Source organism: Plecotus auritus (assembly GCF_963455305.1).
Source record: "Plecotus auritus genome assembly, chromosome: 9".
Classification (NCBI taxonomy): domain Eukaryota; kingdom Metazoa; phylum Chordata; class Mammalia; order Chiroptera; family Vespertilionidae; genus Plecotus; species Plecotus auritus.
The window spans coordinates 68,472,542-68,486,305 of NC_137783.1; the positions used below are offsets into that span (position 1 = coordinate 68,472,542).

The 13,764-nt window shown below is 56.7% G+C and overlaps 1 protein-coding gene across 1 annotated transcript in view; it reads left to right on the forward strand.

The window, feature by feature from the left end:
• Positions 1–12,937: 12,937 nt before the first annotated feature.
• The window catches only part of NECTIN1 (nectin cell adhesion molecule 1), a 65,387-nt gene continuing 64,560 nt past the window's right edge, over positions 12,938–13,764 (forward strand). The window contains exon 1 of the mRNA XM_080688456.1: positions 12,938–13,255. Coding sequence (XP_080544582.1) covers positions 13,177–13,255 — 79 coding nt within the window. The 5' untranslated portion in view covers positions 12,938–13,176. The remainder of the gene's footprint in view (positions 13,256–13,764) is intronic.

A 13,764-nucleotide genomic window follows, 5' to 3' on the forward strand; every position in this document is an offset into this window, starting at 1 on the left:
GGCCACGGGGGAAGAGAATGGCAGAGAGAACGGCGGGCCGGCAGGCTAAGGGCGGGCTCAGGGCTCTCGGCAGCACCCACTCCCGCACCGCCAGCCCCTTCTCAGCAGCTCCCGCCCGAGCACTGAACTTAGCATTCCGCTCAGTTGCCATTGGGCTCAGCTCCCAATGTTTATCAGCACGCACCTAATGCGATCAGCCCGGGAAATACACACCAGGTGACGGATGCTGACAAAAGTATCAGACAGACGTCTCCTCCCTCCCCCTGAAGCCAGGGCAGCACACCCAGGAAGCGCCTCTTGCCACACCACCCTCCCGCCCCACCCCCGCCACCGGGCAGGGGAGGCCCGCCCAGCAGCTGGGGCAGTGGGCCCAGCAGAGGGATCAGCAGAGGGCCTGGCCTCCGTGGGCGGGGCAGGCCAGGTGTGGGGCCGGCAACCTGTCCCCCATTCCCGCCCCACCAGGTCAGGGACAGGGTGCTGATGGGCCCTGCAGGCTCAGCACTGAGAAAGGAGGGGGTTTCACTGGGGGAGGAGGAGGCACTTCCCTTGTCCCTTCTCCCCTTCTCTTACCACTGACCTTAGGGCCAGTCAGACAGAGGGGAGAGTGTGTATGGAGTGGGGAGATCCAGATGGGGCAGGACCCCACCCCAGGCCCTCCAGGCCCTCCAGGATCAGCTGTGGCCCCGAAGTCCTAAAGGAAACAGATTGGCATGTCCCTCCAACGCAGTTGCAGTCTGGGCTCCCTTCATCTGATGGAGCTGCAAATGAGACGATGGGGTTTCTGATGGTGGCAGCTTCCCTCTGCCAGCCTCCAATTCCCACTTCTCAGCGCAGGTAGACTCTGGGAAATGTTTCAACCAGGAGTCTAGGATCTGGTAGCAGCCTGTCCGGGTCCCGCTCCTGTCCCGGTTCTGCTCCCGTCATGAGGGCTGGGGCCTCGAGGCGTTGGGGACATTCACGAGACAGTCGGGCCTGGGTCCCAGGCTGCCTCCCGATGGCATGGCTAACCCTGGATTCTGCTTCTTCCATGTCCCTGCCCCACTCGCCCGCCTCCCTGGGACACTCTGAGGGTCACATCCACTTTAGGCCTGATAGCCCTTTGAACAAAGTGAAGCCATCGCTCAGCAGAGTTTGGTGCTGTTATTACTCCTGCTGGGGTGGGATGTAGGTGCCCTGTGGCATCTGCATGTCTGTGGGTAGAGGGCTGGGTACCTGCAGCGTGAGCCCACGTTCACAGGATGGTGGGCTTGCGTTCGCACTGGCTCAGAAGAGCGTGTGGGGCAAGTGTGTGGGTGGGCACATGGGCACACACATGCGCACTTTAATAAAGCACCAGATTAAAACATAATAATGTAATAAATTTATGTGCCAGGCATTTTGTTAAACACTTGATATATCCTAAAACACCAATCAGAAAGAATATAAGCACCCCCATGTTCATAGCAGCACAACTTACAATAGCTAAGATCTGGAAGCAGCCCAAGTGCCCATCAATAGACGAGTGAATAAAAAAGCTGTGGTAGCCCTGGCTGGTTTGGCTCAGTGGCTAGAACGTCAGCCTACAGACTGAAGGGTCCTGGGTTCTATTCTAATCAAGGGCACATGCCCAGGTTGTGGGCTCGATCCCCAGTGCAGGGCATGCAGGAGGCAGCCAATCAATGATTCTCTCATCATTGATGTTTCTGTCTCTCTCTCCCTCTCCCTTCCTCTGAAATCAATAAAAATATATTTTTTAAAAAAATAGAGAGGTGGGGAGAAACCAAGATGGCAGCATAGGTAAACACCTGAAATTGCTGCCTCGCACAACCACTTCAAAACTACAACTAAAAGATAAAACGGACATCATCCAGAACCACAGGAAGGCTGGCTGAGTGGAAATTCTACAACTAGAAGGAAAGAGAAAAGCACACTGAGACTCAGAGGAGCTGCAGAAGTAAAGGCAGAGGTATGGAGGCGCGCTTGCGTGTAAAGGCTGGCAACTGAGTACGCGGCTGGCTTTTTCAATCCATAGGGAGACACAAGCTCCTGACTACTCTGAACTCCAGTTCTGGGCGAGACTCTGGGAACCCAGACTCATACGGGGAGAAACTGGACTGTCTGGCAGCAGGCGGAACTCAAGGGCGGCTTTCTCTCAGAGGTGCTTGCAGTGATTACCAAGGGACACTGAGACCCAGGGCCTCTTAGGGCAGGGCTGATGGGAAGCCATTGCTGTTTGCTCCACCCTGAGACTCCCCCCAAACCAAGCTGTGCACAGAGGCTTTTGCATATGAATGGCCTGGTCCTTTGAAAGCTAAACTTACCTAACAAACTGCAGCTGAGTCAGAGAGACCCAGAACATCCAAAAGAAGGCCCAAGGCCCCACAGCAGCTTGCATTGCTTCACAGCTGGGCCTCATCTGGGCACCTCCAAAACCCAAACAAAGACGAGGAATCTGCAGATCTCTCTGTAGCTCCTGCTGGGTGGCCTCAGGCAGAGGCTAAATTTGCACCTCCTTGGAGATCCAAGAGCCAGTGTACCCAGGGGTCAGAGTAGGACCATCCAGATTACAACTCCTCAGATCCATAAGGAACACATTCAGGGGGCAGACTCAGTGAGCACCAAAGCCCCACTGAAGCAAGTCTTGCCTCATAAGGGTGTCTCCAGCACAGAAGTTCTCCCATCGTAGACACAGCTGATCCTCACAGCCAAATGGCCTGGAGGTCAATTCCTCCCAGTGATACCAACAACAATCAAGGCTTAACTACAACAAGACTGTGCACACAGCTCACAAAGGGGTGCACCAAGAGTGTCCACCTCAGGTAATTGGGGAGGCTGAGCCACTGGGCCCTATAGGACACCTAGCACACAAAGCCACTCTATCAATGCAGGGAAGCAACTAAAATGCAGAGACAGAGAAAGAGGTCACAAATGAAAGAAATGGAGGAAAGCAAACTACTGGATATAGAGTTCAAAACCACAGTTATCAGGTTTTTCAAGAATTTTCTAGAAAAGGCCAATAAATTTAGTGAGACCCTCGAGGATATGAAAAAGGACCAACTAGAAATTAAGCATACACTGACTGAAATAAAAAATAATATACAGAGATCCAACAGCAGACTAGAGGATCACAAGAATCAAGTCAAAGATTTGAAATATGAAGAAGCAAAAAACACTCAACCGGAAAAGCAAAAAGAATCCAAAAATATGAAGATAGTGTAAGGAGCCTCTGGGACAACTTCAAGCATACCAACATCCGAATTATGGGGGTGCTAGAAGAAGAGAGAGAGCAAGATACTGAAAACCTATTTGAAGAAATAATGACAGAAAACTTCCCCCACCTGGTGAAAGAAATAGACTTACAAGTCCAGGAAGCACAGAGAACCCTGAACAAAAGGAATCCAAAGAGGACCACACCAAGACACATCATAATTAAAATGCCAAGAGCAAAAGACAAAGAGAGAATATTAAAAGCAGCAAGAGAAAAACAGTTAATTACCTACAAGGGAGCACCCATACGACTGTCAGCTGATTTCTCAACAGAAACTATGCAGGCCAGACAGGAGTGGCAAGAAATTTTCAAAGTGATGAATAGCAAGAACCTACAACCAAGATTACTCTACCCAGCAAAGCTATCATTCAGAATTGAAGGTCAGATAAAGAGCTTCCCTGATAAGAAAAAGCTAAAGGAGTTCATCACCGCCAAACCAGTATTATATGAAATACTGAAAGGTATTCTTTAAGAAGAGGAAGAAGAAGAAAAAGGTAAAGATAAAAATTATGAACAACAAATACATATCTATCAACAAGTGAATCTAAAAATCAAGGGAATAAAAAATCTGATGAACAGAATAATCTGGTGAATATAATAGAATCAGGGGCATAGAAAGGGAGTGGACTGACAATTCTCGGGGGGAAAGGGGAGTGGGGAGTGCGGGAAGAGACTGGACAAAAATCATACACCTATGGATGAGGACAGTGCGGGGGTAAGGGCAGAGTGTGGGGTGGGAACTAGGTGGAGGGGAGCTATGGGGGGAAAAAAGAGGAACAATTGTAATAATCTGAACAATAAATATTTATTTAAAAAAAAGAAGATCACAGTAGGTTAGGCAATACTGTGGTTGCCCCATCAAAAAAAAATTTAGAAAAAGAAAAGAGAACTATTTTTTTTAAAAAAGCTGTAGTACATTTATACCATGGAAAACTACGCAGCTGTAAAAAAGAAGGATCTCTTACCCTTTGAGACAGCATGGAGGGACCTGGAGCATATCATGCTAAGAGAAATAAGTCAGTCAGCGAAAGACAAGTATCATGTGATCTCACTTATTTGTGGAACCTAATGAACAAAATAAATTAACCAACAAAATAAGACCTAAAGCAGGGAGGCATGGAACAGACTGACACATCTCGATGTGGGGGTAGGGGGCCAGAAGAGATAAACCAAAGAGCTTACATACTTAAATGCATAGCCCATGGACACTGGCAATAGGGTGGTAAAGACCTGGGGCGGGGGGGGGGGGGCGGGCAGAGGCTGGGAGAGAAGGGGAGTAAGGGAGAGAAAATGGGAGATATCTGTAATACTATCAACAATTAAAAATATATTTTAAAAAATAAACACTTAATACAGGGGTGTGGGCCAGTGTGGGGGTGCAGGAAGCTGTGTGAGGCTGCACACAGAGCATGTGCTGGGGGAATGTGACCGACTTGGCCCCTCACCATGTGCTGGCAGCAGGGCACTCCTGCGCTCGCCTGAGTTTCAGTGACAGTGTGGACATACATGTCAGTGAGTCTGTGTGCACGCATGCATGTGTGTGCACATATGTGCAGATAGATGCACCCCTCCTCCCTGCACCTGAGCCGATGGATGTCACTGTTCATTGTTTATCAGGCCATTGTTTATGGCCTACGTTCACGGCCAGACAGCCATCAACCCACACATGGGGTGTCAGTGGCAGGCTTGGGGGGGTGCCACTCTGTGCCAGGCAGCAGGGCCCTGCCAGGGCAAGGTCCACCAGGCTTGGAGCCACAGGAGTGCCAGCAGACAGGCCAGACTCAGGGGCCGGGAGCAGGACAGAGAGAGCTGGCACCTGTAGGTGCAGAGGCCTGGCCCAGGCACACCGTCGGAGCAAGTGGGGTTGGGTGCAGATACCCGGCTCCTCACCGCCTCCGGATGAAGTCCACAGCCACACACACCTCCCACGCGCCTTGTGCCCGCCAGCCAGACTAGTCGTTTTCTTTTTAATCTATTTTTACTGATTTCAGAGAGGAAGGGAGAGAGAGAGAGAGAGAGAGAGAGAGAGAGAGGAAGAGAGAGAAAGAGAGAGAAACATCAATGGTGAGAGAGAATCATCGATCAGCTGCCTCCTGCATGCCCCTCACTGGGGATGGAGCCCACAACCCGGGTATGTGCCCTGATGGGGAATCAAACCGTGACCTGGTTCATAGGTCGACGCTCAACCCCTGAGCCACACCTGCCGGGCTGAACTACTCTTAGTTTTTGATACCCCAGCCCCTGTCCCGCCTCGCTGCTTTCCCTCTGCCTGGTGTCTCCACATGCCCAGACTAGCCACTCAGCTCACTCTGACCTTCCTGACCTCCTGGATTAGAAAGGCCCCCCACAGGAAGTTCCCATGGCACCCAGATTTCCCTATCACCCCACTTCCCGACAAACTCGTCCTTTGCTGTTGGACTCTAGCCCCAGGAAGGAAGGGGCGTGTCTCAGTGTTCACGGCTTGATTCCAGCACCTGGCATGGTAGCTGGCCAAATGCCTGCTGACTGAATTCTTGTGGGAAGCCCGTGTTGAAAGTGGTTCGGCTTTCCCTATATGAGCCACGCGTGCCAGGGGTCAGGCCCGTGGCCTCTCAGGCCTCCAGGCTGGGACAGCCACCCTCCCCATGCTGCCTCTCCTCTGTCCCACCCACCATCATACTTATCATCCCAACAGGGGGGAAGATGGCAGAGTTTGAAAGCACTTTTGCAAAGGCCCCGGGAGTCACAACACCATTTTACCGTGAGGAAAGGGAGGCGCAGAGAGGCTAACGCGCCCGCTAACAGTGGGACCAGCTCGTCTGGCTTGCCCGGAACTTTCTGTCTCAGCACTGCATCCTCTGTCCTGGGAAGCCCCTTGGTCCCAGGCAGACTGGGGCCGTTGCCACCTTCTTGCACACACGTAGTCATGGCAGATCCAGGACACATGCCTTCTGCTCAACTTCCTTCCGAGGTTCCTCAAATCCAGTGGCCACCTGGGCACTGCCCCCTGGTGGACATGCCTCCAGGCCACCTACTCCCTCCCGCAGCCTCTCCCAGCAGCCTGTGCCCCGGGCACACACACCCTCCCCCGCAGCAGGGGTCACTCGGAGGCTCGTTTCTGCAGGACAAGCACTTCATTTTTTAATTTTTAATGTGTTTTTATTGATTCCAGAGCGGAAGGGAGAGGGAGAGAGAGACATCAACGATGAGAGAACCATGGATCGGCTGCCTCCCACACGCCCCCAACTGGGGATCGAACCCACCACCCAGGCATGTGCCCTGACCGGAATCGAACCACAACCTCCTGGTTCATAGGTCAACGCTCAACCACTGAGGCACACCAGCTGGGCCAGGACAAGCACTTTACAGAATATAGAAAAACTAAGCCTGTTTTACAGCAACTTCATAATGACGTTAAAGTCAGAAACCTGTACTGCACATGGCTTCCCTCTCTTTGCAGCCTTCACTTTACAGCAGGGTGCCATGCAGAGTACACAGCACCTGCCCTGCTCTCCACTTCACATTGTAGAAATCTGCTCCCGACGCCCCCACCCTGGATCCCGCGCATCACGGCCCTGCACCAGCCTTGGCACGGGAGTCGTTCCAGGCTGCCCTCCCTGACAGGCACCCTCCTCAGCGGACCCCAACTCAGGCCCGGCTGGGCTCCGCGGCCGCCTCGCCACCCTGGCCTGTGCGTGTGGGCAGCTGGCAGGGCAGAGGGACAGCTTTCCTCCGACCCCGAGGGCCTGCGCCCAGAGAAGTCCCACAGCCCAAGACAGGCTGCTCCCCGGGGGCTGGCTGACCCGGGAGCTCTGCACCCATATGAATCCCATCTCTCAGTTTCCCTGAGGCTCAAAGCAAGCCCGGTTCTAGATAGGTAGTCCATCCTGGTCTTACTCTGACCACCCCGCCTCCTGGATCGAGGAGCCCACCGGAAGGAAAAAGTGGGGGGAGGTGGTGTGTCTTCCCTGCTGCCTCCCCGCTGGGCCCACCTCTGGGGCTAAGCTTCCCGTCCTCACTGAGAAGGAACCCTCCTTGCGGGGACCGGCGTTTCAAGGATTGCCACCGAGGCAGGAATGCGGCCGCCAGCCCGTCCAGGCTCCTTAGGATGCGGGACGGGTGACTCACAGGAAGGTGTGGAGGGCTTCCAGCTGGAGGCAGGACTTGACCTTCCAGGTCCCTCCGTCCTGGGAATTGGGTGGTTCAAGGTGGAAGAGGGGCCTCTCTTTCTTGTTATCCTCTCCCGCGGATATGTCCCCATGGATTTTAGGGAGAGTGGAAGAGAGAGGGAAAGGCAGAGAGAAAAGTCGATGTGAGAGAGACACATCGATTGGTTGCCTCCTGCACATGCCCTGACCAGGGCCCTGGCCGGGGAGGAGCCTGCAACCCAGGTACGTGCCCTTGACCAGAACCAAACCCGGGACCCTTCGGTCCAGAGGCCAACGGTCTATCCACTGAGCCAAACTGGCTGGGGGCCTCTCTATCCCTGCTCAGAGCTCCAGCTCCCAGAGTCCTGGAGATACTGGGGCGGCACGACCCATGGAGAGGGACTGGCTGCCATCAGCCATCCTGGTCCACGCTGAGGTGGGGGATCACTGGGCCTGGGGGCAGCTGCACCCCTCCAAGCAGTGGCAGCCATGGTGATTGGCAGGCTCTGCCGTGACCTCGGTAAGAATAACAATTAGATGTTGCTGAGCACTGTGGGCGAAGGGCAGCTGCACCATCACCACAGCTACGGGTGGCACAGGCAGTCATTAGGTGCTGGGCTCCTGGCTGCCCAGGAGCACTGCGGGCGGAGAGGGGCGTCCACCCCAGTGGGTCCTCTCTGGGGCTGGCTAGGGCTCTGGCCCTCCTTCCTCCGTGAATTCCTCCTCCTCCTCTCCTCTCTCCTTGCCCTCAGCCTCAACTAACCCCAGATTGGGGACCCAGAAGTGGGGTACCCCATGCAGCATGTTCAAGTTTATCTTCTAGCAAGAGATTTCAGGGGTTTGGGGCATCTCGGGGGCTTCTTCATAGGGTTCCCCTCACATCAGAGTGAGCTTCACCAGCCAGTGATGAATGACACGGAGGGGCCGAGGCATGGCGAGGGGAAGTCATCGCTGTATGGACTGTGGGCCTTCCAGGCCCAGCTGCTCCTCCCTGGCAGAGCCCGTGGGCATTGAGGGACTCCGGGTAGTTCCCGGGGCCGGCACCTTCCTCGGGGCGGAGCCTGTCTGGCCACTGCCCGACCATGGGTAGGAGAGAAGACACAGTCCAAGTGCCGGCCCTTTGTTTGTTTATTTATTTATTTTTTAAAATCTCTACTGTTGAAAGTATTACATGTGTTTCTTTTCCCCCCCATTGATCCCCTCCCCCCACCCCAGGCCCTCACCACCCCACTGTCTGTGTCCATGGGTTATGCATAGATGCATACAGGGTCTTTGGTTGATCACCTCCCACCCACTCAGTCTCCCCGCCTTCCCTCCAAGATTCCACACTCTGTTCCATGCTTCCGTGTCTCTGGGTCAACTCGTTCATCAGTTTATTATGTTACTTAGATTCCACCTATGAGTGAGATCATGTGATACGTGTCTTTCTCTGACTGATTTACTTCACTTAGCATGAGACTCTCCAGGTCCCCCCATGCTGTCTCAAAGGGTAAGAGGTCTCTCTTTTTACTGCTGCATTGTATTCCATGGTGTAAATGCACACAGCTTTTTACCCACTCGTCTCCTGATAGGCCAAGTGCCTATCCTGTGAATGGTGTCCTTTCTGCAGTCACCTGGTGTCAGAGCCAGGCGGGAACGTGGCGTTTACCTGGCCGGCCCTCCTGCCCCGGCAAGAATCCCACCAACAGCATCCCTGGTAAATGGGCCTTGGCCTCCGTCTGACAAGGGACAGGGAGTGCTCCCCAAATACTCGTCCCTGGAATAAATTAAAATCGACTTCCCCATCCCATGTGCCCACGAATCCTGGTTCCTCTCTGGGGAGCACACAGACACACTGCTCCTTCTCCCTTCGGGTCTGGAGACGGCTAAGCACGCCTCCCTCCACCGACGGCGGCTTTCCCTGTCTGAGACCCGAGGTCTACGTGCTCTCTGCAGGCAGCTCCTTACTACTGCCGTGCAGCGACCTTATTATAAACTTCCCTGCCTTCTACCCCAAACCTCCATCTTCACCGCACTTCCCGTCTTCCCTCCAGGCTCAGGGAAGGGTGAGTCCTCTACCTTCCAAGGCTGACCCCTCCTCCCTGGTTCCCGACCCAAGCCTCCTCCGGGCTCACCTGCAGCGCACTTTCACTTCTTATCCCGTCTCTCCAGTCTGCTGTCTACTCCCCTCCCCTCTGCTGACGAGAGACTGTAGCTTTTGATTTCCAGCAAAAAAGGAGAGAACAAGCCCCTTGGTATGTGTCATGCTAATGTGTCCCAGCTTTTGTTCCACTTTGCTCATCTGCCCGCCACCAGGCACCTCAGAAGTAGTGTGGGCGCCTGCTGCCGCTGCTCCCACATCCCACTTGCTCCTGGCACTTTGGTCTGCGTTCTACCCCTGCTCCGCCCCCAACACTGCTCTCTCCAAGGTCACAAGTGTTCCTGTCACTGGTTCCAAAGTCCCACCGACCCCCACCCGCTTCCTACAGCGTCAGACCCTGGGGCAGCTTCCTCCTCCATTCCGTTCCTCCTCCCGGACTTGCAGGGCATCTCTTCCTCCTCCTCCCGCCAGTCCTCACTTGCCCGTCCTGCTCCTTACTGCCAGGTTTGTCCGAAAGCGCAGCCCAACTGCTCCCAGTAAGTGCGGTCCCCTTCGCCAAAATGCTCTCCTAGTCTCCCGCGGTTCCAAGCTGACCCACCCTTCAGGGCTCCCTCAAATGTCACCTCGTCCACAAGCCTTCCCTGCTCTCCACGAGTGAGACGCTCACTCTCCTCAGAGGCCGGCCGGCTGTGGCTCTCTTTGGCAGTGACCTCTCATCCTATAATAATCTAGTTATTTGAGTGGGCTCTTAGCTGTAGCTCACTCTTGTACCCTCAGCACCTCGCTAGTAGGTACCCAAAGACCTCTATTTACTCTTCGAGTAAACCCACTACACACACACACACACACACACACACACACACACACACCACTGGCCTCTATGCTGGTGCTTTGCATGTTTTAGGGGCTTGTTTTTAAAGATGACGTGTGGGTGACCATGCTAGCTCAGGTACTTGCCTTCGTCTCCTCTACCCACCCCACACCCAGGCAGTCATGCCAATGCCCACACACCCTCTCTGGACACCCATGTAAGAGCAGAAGGTCACAGAAGCCTCACCGACAGGTAGAGAGGTGAGAACACAAGCAGGAAGTGAACAGACATGGGCGCATCTGGAAGTGCCCCTCCAACCCATCTATTCACTCTACAACACGCCAGGCAGAGTCCGAGACCACAGCACGGACACAATGCAGCCCTGGCCCATGGAGTCCATGAAGAGCCGTGGGGAGGTGCCAGCTGCCAGGCTGGGTACAGATCCTGACTAGACATTGCCCGGGGTAACCCTCCCAGTGGCTGCCTGGTACTTGTGGCTCTGCAGGCCTCTCCTTTGCCCAAGTCAGGCTCAGGCTGCAGCCAACCACATGGGGCCTTGCTCAGGCCTCAACCATTTGCTGGCCTTTGCACCTTCTATGTGCTGACCCAGCTGCCTTCAATCCAGCTTCAGTGCCTCCCTGCGGGGCATGCACGTCTGATGGGTAACTGACTCAGCCCTGTGGAGGCCCCCCACCTCCCTGCGGAGCTGGGCACTTTCTCTGAGACCCAGCAAATCCTATACCCTCTGTAAGCACACACACCACTGTGTCTGTCTTTCCACGCCCCCAGGGGACTGGGTGCCTTTAGGACAATGGCATTCCTCTGCATCTGCAAGCCTGCACAGTGCTTGCTAACAAGAATGTGGGTCGCATTGGGTAAAGGTGATGCAGGTGCTCAAGTGCCAAACTAAACGGCTTCAGCCAGCCCAGCCGGCGTGGCTCAGGGGCTGAGCGTGGACCTATGAACCAGGAGGTCACAGTTCGATTCCCAGTCAGGGCACATGCCCGGGTTATGGGCTCGATCCCTAGTGTGAGGTGTGCAGGAGGCAGCCCATCAATGATTCTCTCTCATCATTGATGTTTCTATCTCTCTCTCCCTCTCCCTTCCTCTCTGAAATCAATAAAAATATATTTAAATGGTTTCAGACGGAACCCCAGACACTCCAGGGCCAGGTCTGAGGGGGCGGGACAGCGGCACCCTCCTGCCCGACCCCCTGCTCTGTTTCCCCGGGAAAACGAGAATTTCCATTTAGGAAGCACAGCCACTCCTCTCGTTCCTGCCCGCGGGCAAAGGGCAGCAATGGACAGAGGGAGCATCCTCTGGCCCAGCGTCTGGGGAAAACTAGGTTCCTCTTCCTGGGAAGCCCTCTCTGTCTGTCTGTCTGTCTGTCTGTCTGTCTGTCTCTTGCTGGGAGAGAGAATGGGAGGTCCAGAGAGAAGGAGGATAGGCTTGGGGCTGCCAAGGACCCAGAGGGCTGGCCACCTTGGCAGGAAGCCCACCCCACCCGGATGCGGTGAGCCAGGCAGGAGCGCCTGCCCAGACACTGGCGGGATGGGTCCCCGCGACGCACAACGACGGTGCCCGCAGAGGGAACCTCCACGCAACGCTCTATCTGGGGAGGCGAGGGCGCAGTTTTTAGAAAAGGAACCCCTGAAGGGAGCGGGGATTAGAAAAGACCAGAAACCTCCGTGGCCCCATCTCAACCGCTACCGTCCCCACCCCACCCCCTCTTCCCCTTCCCCACAGCTCCCAGCGGGTCCGTCCGGGCGTTGCCAGGGGCTCTGGCCCTGGGTTCCAGTTCCAGAGATCCGCCACGCTCTGCCCTGTGCCCTGGGCAAGTCGCCTTACCCTTCGGGGCCTTTGTTTCCCCAGATATAAAATGGGGCCAGGACTGGAGCGGAGGGCCTGGGGGAGCCCGTTCCGCGGGGACATGAATAGACCCAGTTTTCCGCGGCCGCCACCCTGCACCCGGCCCCGGCTAACTCCACCCCGCGGCACAGCGCTTCCCCAACGCCGGCCGCCAGGGGTCACTGCCCGCCTTTCCCGCGGCTGAGCGGGTCCCCCGCCCTCTCCCGGGCTGCAGGCGGCGGAGGGGGCATCTCCGGAGCCAGTGGGCCCCAGCGGGACCCCGGCCCCCGCTGGGATCCGCCTCTGCCCGCAGCCGGAAGGTGGGAGCAGCCGCGCAGAGGCCGGCGCGGCGCCGGGAGGGTTAACGCTAACCCCTCCCCCCTGACATCACGGCCGAGCGGGGAGAGGCCGGCACTGGCGAGGAAAGAAAGAGCGAGAGGAGGCGCGCGGCTCCCTCGGCGCCCGGGCAGCTCCACATTGTGCGGATCGCGGCCGGCGGAGCGCGCACCTGGCTGGCTGTCGGCGCGCAGATCGCCCCCCCCTCCGCCCCCTCAGCCGCCCGGGCATCCGGCCGCCGCGCCGCGCGCCCACCGTCTGGGCCTGAGTCCCCGTACGCCCACCCGCCGCCTGGGCCCACGCCCCACCACCACAGGGCCCCGAAGGACGCTGGCCCTGGACGCCTGCAAGCTGGAGCCGAGCGGGAGGGCGTGAGCGCGCCGGGCCCGAACCCGCGCAGCGGAGCAGCTGGGCAGCCGCGCCGAGCCGGGGGTGGGTCCCTTCTCCTGAGCTCTGCTTGGAAGGAGAGGGCGGGACCGGCGCGGGGCGGAGAGCGAGGAGAGGGGCATGACTCGTGCAACTGGCGGCGGGCATCTGCTGAGCCTCTGAGCTGCCGGCGACCGAGGCCTGGATTGCGCCGCACGGAGCGCACCCCGCGCGCCCGCCCCCCGGCCACCACCGCGGCGGACCTGGATCCTCGGAGCGCGCCGGCTGGCCCTGATCGCCTTCGTCTTTCGGCCGGTTTCTGGGGCGAGGAGCGCACCCCTCGCCGGACCTCCGGGCCCCGATGGCTCCGCGGAGGCTTGCGGACGAGGCTGGACGCTGGTGGGGACTCGCTCTCGGCTTGGCCGCCTTCTTCCTCCCAGGTGAGCTCTGCCTTCTTATTAATTTTTCCCCATTCAATGCCTCCCAGCGCTGGGAGCTGGATGGCGGCCGCGTCTGGGTTGTAGGGAGTGAAAGGAACCAGGAAAGTTGGGTCAGGGTTTAGGGACGGGGAGGGCCGAGGGGGCGCGGCGGGGGTGGACGGGGAGACCCGGCAGCCTGCCCCGAAGGGGGCTGGTGGGATGCAAATGTCTGTGCAGCAAGAGAGCGCTCAGTCCGCCCAGTTTTCCACAAAAAATAATATGTAATCGCGTCCTATTTATTAATACCCAGCTCTCAGCTGGGGAGGCAGTTTGGAAACACTGCCTGTTACATAAATGCAAAATAGCCGCCGTAATCGCCTCTCCGGACGGAGACCCAGCCCGGCGGAGGAGGCGTCTGTCTGTCTGTCTGTCCCTAAGCTGGTGGGCTGCAGGCTGGGAGGCGGCAGGGGGGCTGCCTCTCTTTGTCGAGCCCCTTTGCCTGGCTGTGCCGGGCGCTCCGGCGCCTCTCG